Source organism: Antechinus flavipes, chromosome 6, assembly GCF_016432865.1.
Source record: "Antechinus flavipes isolate AdamAnt ecotype Samford, QLD, Australia chromosome 6, AdamAnt_v2, whole genome shotgun sequence".
NCBI lineage: Eukaryota > Metazoa > Chordata > Mammalia > Dasyuromorphia > Dasyuridae > Antechinus > Antechinus flavipes.
This window is the reverse complement of record NC_067403.1, coordinates 261,821,978-261,834,915: the sequence shown is the minus strand read 5'-3', so window position 1 is coordinate 261,834,915 and position 12,938 is coordinate 261,821,978. Positions and strand designations below refer to the sequence as shown.

At 53.9% G+C, this 12,938-nt stretch overlaps 1 protein-coding gene across 1 annotated transcript in view; it reads left to right on the top strand.

Annotated features, from left to right (window-relative positions):
* Window positions 1-9,075: 9,075 nt before the first annotated feature.
* The window catches only part of SLC22A18 (solute carrier family 22 member 18), a 53,498-nt gene continuing 49,635 nt past the window's right edge, over window positions 9,076-12,938 (top strand). The window contains exons 1-3 of the mRNA XM_051967031.1: window positions 9,076-9,234; window positions 11,357-11,454; window positions 12,350-12,495. Coding sequence (XP_051822991.1) covers window positions 9,091-9,234; window positions 11,357-11,454; window positions 12,350-12,495 — 388 coding nt within the window. The 5' untranslated portion in view covers window positions 9,076-9,090. The remainder of the gene's footprint in view (window positions 9,235-11,356; window positions 11,455-12,349; window positions 12,496-12,938) is intronic.

Below are 12,938 nucleotides of genomic sequence, written 5' to 3'. Positions count from 1 at the left end.
GACCCTTTTTGAACCCCGCATGGATGGGGAAAGAGAACTTGCAGCAACTAGGAGGCGGGAGCTACCCCCTTACCACGTGTGCTTCTTGAACTTGGGCCACTTTCCCCCTGAACTATCTATGCCCTTGTGAGAAAGGATGTCACAGACCTTTGGATTGTTATGTGCCAAGTATTCATAACTTATCTTTGTAAATACCCTAAAAGCTACCTAAAGTTGGCTGGTTAAAGTGATGGCCTACTGATAATCTTGGAGGAAACCCACCTCAGGGGCTGGAGCCAATAGCAGTAGAGAATCATCTCTGACCCTTTAGGGGAACTCTAGAACTTTGAAAAGATCCATCAGAGCTTCGGAGCTTCCATTGGCTATAAATTATGTAAGAAAAAATCATCAAGAAATGCAATTTATAACAACACAAAACACATGAAATATTGAGGGATGGACCTAACAAGAAATAAAGGTTCTATAAGGGCATCTATAAAACTATAATGACTGAAACAAAGAGCCCAATGATTGGAGCCCAGATTCAGTGTTCATGGTCGGTTCATACCAATGTAGCCAAGATGTTGACACTCCCCTGTTACTTTGTAGATTCAGGGAAATGCTTATCCCACGTCATTTGCAGCGAAATCACAGGGAACGAGAAGGACAGAGGAAGGAGTCCTTCCCTCCCCTTCCCCATTTAGTCACAAAGTCCCATGTCAGGGCAGAGTAACCAGGACTTAGGTTCATATCCTGCCTCAGACACGAGCTGGGTCACCCTGGCAAGGTTGGCCAGGCCCTCTGAACCTGAAATAGGACCGTGCTTCACAAGCTTGTTTCAGGGACGAAAGACAGCAATCTCCGCAGGGGAGGCCATTGGGCCAAAGGTCCAAGCCTTCCGGCTTACTCAGGCTCTGTCCATTCTGGAAAGGCAGAAAAGCTCGATGGGAAGAAGGCTGGACTTGGAGTGGGGGCCCCTGGGCTCAGATCCTGGACCTGCCTCTTGGTGCTTCATCTATTCAGCTGTAAAATGGGAAGGGACCAGAGGACTTCAAAGGCACCTTCCAGTCCTATATCTCTGAGTCTCTATCAGTGATTACTCCTTGGTTTTGGAGCAAACGGGTCTCATAAGCTTCCCTCCATCAAGGAGTCTTCATGTATCCTTCAAAAGAACTTTTCTAAAAGCCCCCTAAGGCTGACGAGCTAAAAAGCCCAAAAGCCAAATTAAATTTCCATGTAATTATGGCGCCATGCTAAGCACATTCCAAGTTGAAATGCCATTTATCTTCAACAAAATATATAAAAATACACCTTTGAAAGTTTTGCAGAAGGGAGTCAAGTCTTGCTCCCTATGACTTTTCAAATTCTTACTGAATGTCCTACATTGAATAGTCCTGATTATTTTAGAATTTTATATTTAGTGTTTTGCTCATCTGGAGCTTTGGAGGGCAGGAGTGATGGCCTTGCTAGTGTGAGGACTTAGTAAATGAATATAAAAGAATATTCAGTCTTCAAGGGCCCAAGGATTCATAGTGCATTTTGTTATGGTTGAAGGGCTTCAGGGAACAAAAGTCATCGGCCTCCGCTGCAGAGGCTGCCCCCCTTCTCCACTGTGTCACCTCCCCCATGAAGCCTTCCCTGAATCCCTCCACCCTTCCAGCCTTGGTCTTGTATTTGCTCGTCTAGGAATTCAGTCAGTCTCTGCAAGGGGGTAAAAACCTTAATTAACCCCAACTGTGTCACAGAATCACAAGCTCTAGGTTGGAAGGGGAAGGAGAGGCCTGAAGTCCTGCCTGTGGTCGCTAAGTGAACATCCAGCCTGGTCCAGAACTCGTGGCGGCTCCGAGACAGCCCCTGTGCCCGGACTCAAGCTGCCTCTGCCCCCTGTGCTTCCTTGCCCGCTGTGCCCTCTCCAGCTCAACAGAATAAAGGGAACCCTCGCTGCCTCCGCGTCTCCTCAGAGTTTCTGCACGCGGTCCCTTCTGGCCTAATGTCCAGCCCTCATCTCAGGAAGCTCCTCAGTTGCTCAGCGTGCTCTCCAGACCGTTGACCAGTTCCCGGGCCATGAAAGGGGTCAAAGGGATGGATGGTCACTTCGCCCTTCCTGGAAGCTCCACCCAGGGTCCAGCCCTGCGACCTGGGGAGTTGGCTCTTTAAATCTGCAAGTGACAGGATTTGGGAGGGTTCACCTGCCGTGGAGGCACCCACATGGAGCACCCCAAGGACCTGCTCCTGAGCAAAGCCCCAGGGGAGGGCAGCCCTGCAAGCAGCCAGTCTGGGACACTCACTCTCTTTTGCACGCGGTCCAGAGAGAATGTGGGTTTTGTTTGCAGGGAGATGGGTGAAAAGACAAGGGTCACCTTCCCCACCATCGCCCCTTTTAGGCCGCATGGACCCAAATCCTTCTCAAGCCTTTTCAGTTCTAGGCACAGAGAGCGAAGTCCCCCTGGACCAGCACCAGAGCAATGGAGGCTTGGAAGCAGGACTGCAGGCTAGCCCGACAGGGAAGCCCTGAGAAGCCGGGGTGGGGGGTGGGGGGGGAAACGGACTCAGAACCAGGGGAAGACATGCTCTAAGGACCTGAACCAAGCTCTGAGCCTGCTCTGCTTCCTTCCCCAGAGACCGAGGTGGTGCGGTGAGGGACTTCCCCCCAGTGTGCTGAGGGGGGATCGTCTGGATGCTTATTCCTAAGGCATCTTCAAAGTAAAGAGTCATCTGGTAAACCCTAACCTGCTAAATGTTTAAATGGAAGTGGAGTGTGGAAAGCCCCTAATATGGGGAGAACACCATTGGGGGCTGAGGTCCCCCCAAGGTGTTAGGGAGGGGTGCAAGGCCTTCAGACTGAAGGAGGGCCAGTAACCACAGTTACGAGTGTAAAGCTTTCTTCTCAGCTGCAGCCCAACACCCAGCCTGCTGATTACTTTTTGTATGTGGACCCTGTCATCCAACTTGTTGGCTCCCTTCCAACCTTTAATCTTTTTTATTATTCCATGCGCTGCCTTCCAGACTTTCTTCCAAGTGACTGATAAAAATGTCAGACATCAAAGGGCCAAGCACAAATCCCAGAGAACTCCCCCAGAGACTTCCTTCCAAGGTACTTTTGATCCGTTAATGACTGCCCTTTGGGCAGTCTTTCAGCCCACTTCACAGAATTGTTGTCACTAGCATGGATCCCCCACCTCTCCCTAGAGAGAAGCGTCCATCTCTAGGAAGTCTAGTGGAGGATTTAGCAGCAGGGTTCATTGTGCCGGCCTTTCAAGAATTCCCGATGAAAAGACCAGAGCTGCGAAGAAAGTTTTACCTTCAAATACAAAACTCAAGAGAATCATTTTTTAAAAGGAAAATGGAAAGAGAAATCGTTAAGGAATCAATAAAGTTAAACTGTTCACGTTCCTACATGGGAAAATGATACTTGTAAGTCCTGAGAACCTGATCAATATTAGGAAAGTTGAAAGGATTAGAGAGTATAGGTGTAAGTTGACAATGATATGATAATATCCCAAAAATATATAAAATGAAGGCGTTAAAAAGAGGGATGTAAGGAGAATAGGAGAAAGGTTGAATGGGATAAATCATCTCACAAAAAAGAGACGTGAAGGAACTTTCACAATGGAAGGAAAGATGAAGGATGCTGCCAATTCTTGACCCTTACTCTCATTGAAATTGGCTCAAAGAGAGAATAACTTACATACTCAGTTGACTAAGGCAATCTCTCTTGCCCTATAGGGAAATAAAAAGAGATGACTAGGAACTGATAGAAGGGAGGCAGATTAGGAAAGGTAGTGGTCAGAAGCAAAATACTTTAGAAGGAAGGCAGGTTGAAAGGAGAGAAAAGAATAAATGGGGGAAAACAGGATGGAGAGAAATACATACTCATCATAATTATGAATGTGAATGGGGATGAATTCACCCATAAAATGGAAGCAGATAGCAGAGCGGATTAAAACCCAGAATATGTTATTTACTAGAAACACATGGAAGCAGAAAGACACATACAGAATAAAGGTAGAGAGGGCTGGAACTAAATGTATTATACGTCAGCTGAAGTTAAAAAAAAAAAATAGGAGTAGCAATGATGACCTCAAAAAAAAAAAAAAAGCAAAAGAAAAAATAGGCTTAATTAAAAGAGCTAATCAAGGAAACTATTTTGCTAAACAGTACCACAGACAATGAAGTCATATCAGATTTTACAGCAGGTTTCTCTGAGGGAGGCTTTATTTCTCAAATATGTATTTAGTGGAGAAGTTAATCAAATTTATAAAAATAAGAGCGATTTCCCAGTGGATAAATGGTAGAGGAAATGAACAGTTAGCAGGCAATTTTTATTTTTTTAAGTTTTTTATTTTCAAAATATACACATAGAGAGTTTTCAACATTCACCCTTGCAAAACCTTGCATTCCAAAATTTTTTCTCCCTCCCTCACCCCCCCCACTCTCTCTCCTAGATGGCAAGTAAGCCAAAATCGGTTAAACATGTGCAATTCTTTTATGCCTATTTCCACATTTATCATGCTACACAAGAAAAATCAGATCAAAAAGGAAAAAATGAGAAAGAAAACAAAATGCAAGAGAACAACAAGAAAAAAGTGTAAATCCTATATTGTGATCCCCACTCAGTCCCCACAGTGCTCTCTCTGGGTGCAGACGGCTCTCTCCATCACAAGACCATTAGAGCTGGTCAGGCAATTTTTAGAAGAAGAAATCGAAACTATTAATAGTCACATAAAAAAATGCTTTGAAATCATTATTGGTTAGAGAAAGGCAAGTTAAAAACAACTCTGAGGTATCACCACATCTATCAGAAATGACAAATGCTAGAGGGGAGGGGAGGGGAGAAAATAAGGTCACTGAGGGAAAAATGATGCATTGTTGGTGGAGTTGTGAACTGTAATCCAATGAAAAACTGATCCAAACATTCTGAAGAACAATTTGGAATTGGGCCCAAAGCACTGCTCCTGGGAATGTATCCCAAAAGTCAAAGGAAAAGAAAAAGGACCCATATGGGCAAAACTATTAGTAGCAGCTCTTTTGTGGTGGCAAAGAATTAGAAACGGAGGGAATGGCCATCCACTGGGGAATGTGTGATTGTGAGGGAATACGAAGCTCTGAGAAATAATGAGGGAGATCGTTTGACCAGAAAATGGCAAGACCTACATGAACTGATGCAAAGTGAAGTAAGAAGAGTCGGGAGATATAGCAAAGGCAACGTTGTAATGCTGATCCTCGGTAAAAGGAAGATTATCTGTTACTCTTAGCAATATAATGCTCCAAAACCATTCCCAGGCTCCCCACCTGGAGGGAAGTAGAGTTTTCTGACTTTCTTTATTTTTCTTGCTTTTTTTTGGAAACGTGATTCATATGGATTTTGCATGATTGTTCAGAATCATGGATATCATATATAGAATCATGGATATCTCAGTGGGGGGGCGGGAAGTGTGAGGAAGGGACTGAATTTGGAAACTGAAAATCTGAAAAGAATGCTAGAACATAAAATAAAACCGCTTTTTCTTTACAGAGGCTGCTTGGAGGAGGATTTCAGAGAGGCCTGGAGAGACTTCCAAGAACTGATGCTGAGGAAAATGAGCAGGACCAGGAGATCATTCTATACTTCAACAACTATACTATAGGATGATCAATTCTGATGGGCGTGGCCAACTTCGGCAATGAGATGAACCAAATCAGTTCCAATGGAGCAGGAATGAACTGAACCAGCGCCACCCAGCCAAAGAACTCTGGGAGATGACTAGGAACCACTCTGTAGAATTCCCAATCCCTCTGGTTTTGTCCCCCTGCATTTTGGATTTCCCTCACAGGCTCATTGGACACTGTTTCAAAGTCCGATTCTTTTTGTGCCCCAAAATAACTGTTAGGACACATGTGCTTATATTGTATTTAATTTATACTTTAACATTTAACATGTATGGGTCAACCTGCCATGGGGGGAGGGGGGAAGGGGAAGGAGGGGGAAAGTTGGAACAAAAGGTTTGGCAATTGTTGATGCTGAAAAATTACCCAGGCATATAACTTGTAAATAAAAAGCTGTAAAATAAATAAATGAATGAATGAATGAATAGATAGATAGATAGATAGATAAAGAGGTGGCTTGGATTCCTGCAAATGTGACCGAGGTCCATCCTGGAAGCTTCAGGCGTGGGAGCCAAGGGCAGAGGTGGTCCCCTGGAGGCAGCCGGGCCGGCCGAAGCCCCCCAGCTGACTGCTGGATCTCAAAGCACTTTCTTACACAGTACGCTAAGCATCCGATGTTCCAATCCCTAAGGCGTTGGATGAGCTTACTTTTATTTTTTTTCTGAAGCAATTGGGGTTAAGTGACACAGCCAGGAAGTGTTAAGTGTCTGAGGCTGGATTTGAACTGGGATCCTCCTGACTTCAGGGCTAGTGCCCCCTCGCTGCCCCATGAGTTTACTTTTGAATGAATGGACACTGGCTACCCCATCGAAAGGAAATGATAATAAATGATACCAAAGTGAGCACTTATTAAGCACTTGCTGTATGCTACCTTCCCTGTCTCTGTACCCTCCTCCCTGGACACAATGATAACACAGAGTAAACACATCAACTGGAAATGCCCTGGAGCCGAACCGGATTGAACCAGCCCTCCAAGGACAGCGGGGCCTCCGGGGCCTCGCAGCCCGGTCCGTCGGGGAGTTGGGAGGGGCCGTGGCCCTGAGGGCCGGCCCTCACTGTGGGGGGAGGAGGAAGGGGGGGAGGGGACTTCTTCTCTCCCTGAGCTCGGGCTGAGCCAGCTCTCCCAGTGTGAGTCATGGGGCCCAAACTGGTGCAGCAGCTCTGCGAGGTCCCCCCCACCCCCAGGATTCAGGAAGTCACCCGGGCCACGTGTTCAGGTTTCAGGCCGGCACTAGGAGCCGGGCTTCCTGCTGCAGCTTCTCAGCTTCAGAGGCGCCCGGGGCCCCTCCTGCCACAGTGAGCCGGGGCAGCTGACTGGGGACTCCGGACCGGCCCAGGTGTGTAGAGACTGTCCGGGCGGGCGGCAGTGGCTGGCTCCGCCCCCCCCCGGGGTCCTTCAGCCCCCGCCTTGGAAACTGGGAGGCTCCGCTGGGCACGGAGGTCCCCCCCGCAGACCCACAGGCGGGACGGTGGAGCTCCAGCTGGGGGAGGGCAGCGCTAAGCCTTCCTCGGGGCTCCCCTGGTTTAGGGGAACAGAGGCCGGCTTGGAGGCAGAGCACCGCTCAGATCCCAGATTTAGCAGTTGAGTGACCTGGCCACGATTGGGCCTCAGTTTCCCCTCTAAAATGAGCCGGCCTCCGAGCTGCCCTCTGCCCAAGAGCTAAGACCCAGAGATGCCCCCAACAGTAAAGCCTCTGGTGTCTGATCAGCCAATAAAAGCTTCCTGGGGGGGGGGTCCCTGAGGCAGTGGGAGTGGGGGGAACCACGGGGCTGGGGCCTCCAGGCAGCTAGTGAGCGGATCTCAGGGTCTCCCACCCCCCACTCAGTTTAGGGAATGATGTGCAGAAAGGAGAAGTGCTTGGGGTCTGAGAGGCTTTGGACTCCCAGCCTCCTGTGGGTCCCCAGCTGCCTGATGGGAAAGGTCCAACCCCTGCCCAGAGACCCTCAGGGGGCGGCTTCCTCCGCAGGCAGCCCCTCCCCCCCATTTTGTAGGATGCACTGCTGAGATTTTGATAACCACCTCCTACGGCATTTGTTGCCTTCATTTTCTCTTATGCCTTAAAAACGAGAAGGGAAGTGGGGGAGGGGGACTCAAGACACAGCCCCTACCGGTTTCCTGGCATGAGCCACACACCCCACATGCACCTGCATACACTCACACAGACACACTCACACACACACCCATCCCCTGCACACACACACCCTCTTGCACCCTACACACACTCATACAGAAACACACACTCACACACACATACCCCCACACACATACCCTCACACACACACATTCACACACCCTGCACACACTCACGCAGACACACACACACACACACACACACACACCCTGCACACACACACATATCCTGCACGCACACACCCTCTTGCACACACACACATTCACACACACCCTGCACACACTCATACAGACACACACACTCACACTCACACACACACACACACCCTTGCACACACACTCCCTACACTTGTCCTACCCAATCCTCGGCTCCCAAAGGATGAGCTCAGCAGACCCCAGGACACCAGAGCGGGGATCCCGAGGCGCAGCCCGGGCTCGCTCAGCCACTCGCAGGCATCAGTTTCCACATCTGGAAAATGGCCATTGTGGCCTCTCGGGAAATTGCGGCCGGTGCCGGCTGAGGGACTCTGGGCGCCTGCCCAGGGCAGGAGGGGAGCTCGGGTGGCTGCTCACTCCGGCCCAGCCGCTGACGTGGGGGCGGGGGAGCCGCCGATCCGGGGTAATGAGTAACAGGCCTCCCTCCTCCCGCAGGGACAAAGTCTGGGGGACACGGCGATAAAAGCCTTGAACTTGACCTGTGACTTGCACCACCCGGGCCGAAGCCTCGGGTGGTCTGAGGAGCCAGGAGCCCGATGGGAGACTCCGCGGGGACGCGCTGAACCCAAAGGAGCCCGGCGCTAGGGGAAGGAGCGCTCCGAGAACCCTCCCCCTCCTCTGGACAGATCGGGAAACTGAGGCCCCGAGGGGCGAGTGACTGCCTCGGGAGCCTCACGGGCAAAGCCAGGCCTTCCGCGATCAGTCAGTCAGTCAACAAGCGTTTATAAAGCGCCAGTGTGCGCCAAGCCCTGAGCTGAGCGCTAAAGATTCAAGGACCCAGTAAAAAGGCCCTGCCGTCGGAGCCGTCGGGGAAGGGCGCCCCGGGGCCCGGGGCCAAGCCCCCTCCCCCGACGGCCCCTCCCCCGGCCCGGGGCGTCCTTACCGCGTGACTGGCCCCGGGTCTCCGGCGGGCCCTGCTTGGGGCTACGGGGCGTCTCAGAGACCGGGCGGGCTGGGGGGAGGGAGAGGCTGCTTCCCCTCCCTCCGCCCTTCCTCCTCTCCCTCCGGAGCCCCGCCCAGCCCAGGGTCCGGCCCAGCCCGGGACTTTGGCACCGGGCGCCCCCCCCCCCCCCAGGCTCGCGCGGCGGCTCAGCAGCTGGGAGCGCGGCCAGGCCGGGATGCAGCACGAAGCCCCGCTCCGCGCGGGGAGGGCCCCCCCGGCCCCCCCCGGAGAGCCCGGCCGCCGCCTGGTGCTCGGGGTCACCTACCTGCTGACGGCGCTCGAGCTCACCTGCCTCTTCATGCAGTTCTCCGTTATGCCGGTGAGTGGTCCTGCGGGGGCGGGGCGCGGGCCGAGGGCAGAGCTCGGGCTGCTGCGGGTGGGGGGAGGGCTTCCCCTGCGGGCCTCCATTTGTTCATCTGTAAAATGGACGTGCCACGGTCTCCTAGGCGCTTCCCGGCCCCGGGGCGCCCTCCAAGCTCCGCTCAGGGGCTCCCCCGCACAGGCCCGCTGGACAGGACAGGAAACGGGAGCCTCAGATCTGCCGGGAATTGGCTGGGTGATCTCGGACAAGTCACGTCTGAGCCTCTGTTTCCTCACCTGTAAAAAGGAGGTCCTGTTGCCCCAAGGCTGTGACGAGCGCCAAGGGAGACGGAGCCCGGGGAGTGCTTCGCGGACCTCGGCTCCTCCTGCTCCTCCCGCCCCGCCTATCAAGGGGCTCAGGGCCAACCCTTTTGATCCGAGGCCAGAGAGGGCGGGAGCGGGAAGAAAGTCCCCCAGAAAGTGGCAGGACTGGCTCGGGTGTCGTGCTCCTGCTCCCACGGCATGGGGGGGGGGGGCAGAAAGGGGGGGAGGAACTGGCGGCAGCAGCTTCGGGGCCCCAGGGCATGGGGTCCCGGAGCCCCCTCTGGTCCCCTGAGCCCCAGGCTCCTCTGCTTGTCCCCCCCTCCCGGTCAGGACTTTCCCCCAGGGCAGTCCTGGCTGAGTGACCTTGGACAAGTCCTTGGATAAGGGCCGGGCTTGGACTTATTGGCAGTTAGGGTTAGGGTTAGAGTCGGGAGCAGCCCCAGGCAGGAGCCTAGCACTGTGCCGAGCTCTGGGGACGCTGAGGGAGCCCCAGACGTTGTCTGCCTTCCAGAGCCCCGGGGCTGCGGGAGCATCAGCTGCAAGTCAGAGGGAAGGTCCGCAGGTCCCACCGGGGCTCCTGGGCCTCCTGACTTCAAGTCCACCGCTCTGCCCACTGCCCCACACGGCCTCGTCTCAAACAGTTTCCGTGTCCCTGGCCGGAGCCTGAGGCAGCCCCAGCATCTGCCTTCTCCGCCCGATTCCCACGCTGCCCCCGGAGGCCTGAAGTCCAAGGGGCTGGGACCCCCAGGGGCTGGGGCACCAAGACACCACCCGGTGCAGTGCTGCCCTCTACAGGGCCGTCCCTGGGGCACTGGGGCAGCCTCGCCCCCTCCCTGGAGACAGCCCAAGCCTTCCCCTCTCCCCCTCCCCAGCCCGGCCTCACCTCCCTGAGGCTGCCCGCTGTGTGCTCCCTCCCAGGCCGGGCCGTTCTCCCTGTTTCCCCCCCCCCCCAAGGCCAGCCTCTAGCCCCCTTGGGAGCCTGCTGCACTCGGTCCCCTCCCCCTCCTCTGCCCACCTCTCCTCCGCTCGAAAACCCAAAGGCAAACTTCAGCGTTCCTGGGGCTTTTTTGTTCCTTCTCCCGGCTCCTCCCCTCCCCCTCTTCCTCTCCTCTTCCCTCCATCCTCTCTTTGTCTCTCTATCTCTTTCTGTAATGTTGCTGTCTCTATCTCTTTCTCTTTGTCTCTGTCTCTGTTCGTCTGTGTCTCTACGTCTCTTGTCTCACTCTGTCGCTGTGCCTCTTTGTCTCTGTTTCTCTATGTCCTGTTCCTCTGTGTCTCTGTCTCTGTCTCTCACTCTTTCTCTCTATGTCTCTTTGTCTCTGTGTCTGTCTCTCTGTCTCTCACTCTCTATCTCTGTCTCTCTGTCTCTTTGTCTCTGTCTGTCTGTGTCTCTGTCTCTGTCTCTGTGTCTGTTCATCTGTCTCTCACTCTTTCTCTCTGTGTCTCTTTGTCTCTGTGTCGGTCTCTCTGTCTCTCACTCTCTATCTCTGTCTCTCTGTCTCTCTGTGTCTCTTTGTCTCTGTCTCTGTGTCTGTCTGTCCATCTCTGTCTCTCACTCTCTCTGTCTCTCTATCTCTGTCTCTCCGTGTCTCTTTGTCTCTGTCTCTCTGTCTGCCTGTCTCTCTGTCTCTCTCCCCCCTCTGCCTGGGATCACTCCCCACCTCTGTGCCTCAGTTTCCTTACCTGTAGAAGAGGACGACCGCTCCTGGCCCGTCTTTGTCCGAGGTCACCGGGGCAGCCGGCTAAGAGAAGGGGCGAGGGAGCCCCTCAGCCCCGGTCCCGCAGACGATGAGAGCTTGTTGTTTTCTGGGTTTCAGTATCTGGTGAAGAACCTGGGCCTGGACTCCGTGGGCTTCGGCTACCTGCAGACCCTCTTTGGGGTCCTCCAGCTCCTGGGAGGCCCCCTTTTTGGCAGGTAATGTCCTCTTCCCCCGAGCAGGGGGAGCCCTTGGCCCGTCTCCCCTGAGAAGGAGAGCCCCGGGGAGCTGGGGGACGGCAGGGGAGGGGGGTCTCTGAACTAAGATGCCCTCGATGTAAGTTCTTCCTCTCAGTGCTGAGGGGAATTTGCTGGGCGTCCTGGGCAAGTGACCTCCCTCCTCTGGGCCACATTTCCTTCCCCTGCCGGTAAAAGGGTGTGATTGGACACAATTAGCTCCGAGAGGTCTCCCTGTTCTGCCTTCTAGGGCTCTAAGTCTGACCTTCTCCTCCCTGGAGGTTTGGGGGTGACGGGAGGGTTATACCACAGGCAGACTACGGCAAATGGAAAGGAATCAGCCAGCTATTCCTCCCCTTCCTCCTCCTCCTCCTCTGACTCCTCTCCACCCTCCCCTTTCTCCTCCCCTTCTTTCTCTTTCCCTATTCCTTCCCCCTCCTTTCTTTCCTCCCCTCCACCCTCTGCTTCCTCATCTTTCCTTCCCTCCCCTTCCTCTTCCTCTTTCCCCTCTTCCTCCTCCTGTCTCCTCTTCATCTCCCTTTCTATTCCTTCTTCCTCCTCTTCTCTCCTCCTCTACCCTTCCTCCTCCTCCTCCTCCTCTGTCTCCTCTCCACCCCCCTTTCTCCTCCCCTTCTTTCTCCTTTCCTACCCCTTCCCCCTCCTTTCTTGCACGGTGACTTTACTGTTCTGGATCTTGGTCAAAAGACAGGCCTGGGTGCTTCCTGAGACTCTGGAATCCTCTGGGATCTTGGTTCCCCACATCCTGGGACATACCTGGCCCAAAGCAGCCCCGAAGCCAAGGTGCTCCTCATGAGAATCAGTGTGAGGGCAGAGGGTCTCTTGGGCCTGCTCCCCTTACCTCTGCGTCTCCTCTCAGGTTTGCTGACCAGCGGGGGGCCCGGGCAGCCCTGACCCTCTCCTTCGTGGCCGGTTCTGGGCTCTACCTGCTTCTCTCCCTCGCCACCAATGTGCCTCTCCTTGTGGCGTCCCGGATCCCAGCTGTGTTCATGCATGTGCTCCCAGGTACTGGGACTCCCCTGACGTCCTGGGCAGGGGTGTGGAGGGACAGGATGTCAGGTCCCTAAGTCCTGTGGCCTGGTCTTGGGAACTGGGGGATAGGCCCGGGCAGGGGGAGGCCGGAGAGGAAGAGCAGGCTTTGGCAGGGCCCCCTCCTTCCTTTGGCTCCCAGGTCCTTTTCTGTCTCGGCCAGCTAGAAGGAACCTGGTCCCCGGGCCGGGAAGAGCTGCGCCCAGATCCCATTCCACCCTGTGCTACTGGGCGGCCATCACAGACGACTTTGCCCTATTTGGGCGCCATTCCTTCTTGTAGAGAACAAGAGCCTAGTCTGTCGCTCAGGCCATCAGGGGGCTTCACCAAAGCCCCTTTGGGTGTCGAGCCCTGCATTGGGGGCACAACAGCTCCGGCCTTCTAGCGGCTCACAGCTGACAGGGGAAGGCCCAGGTATG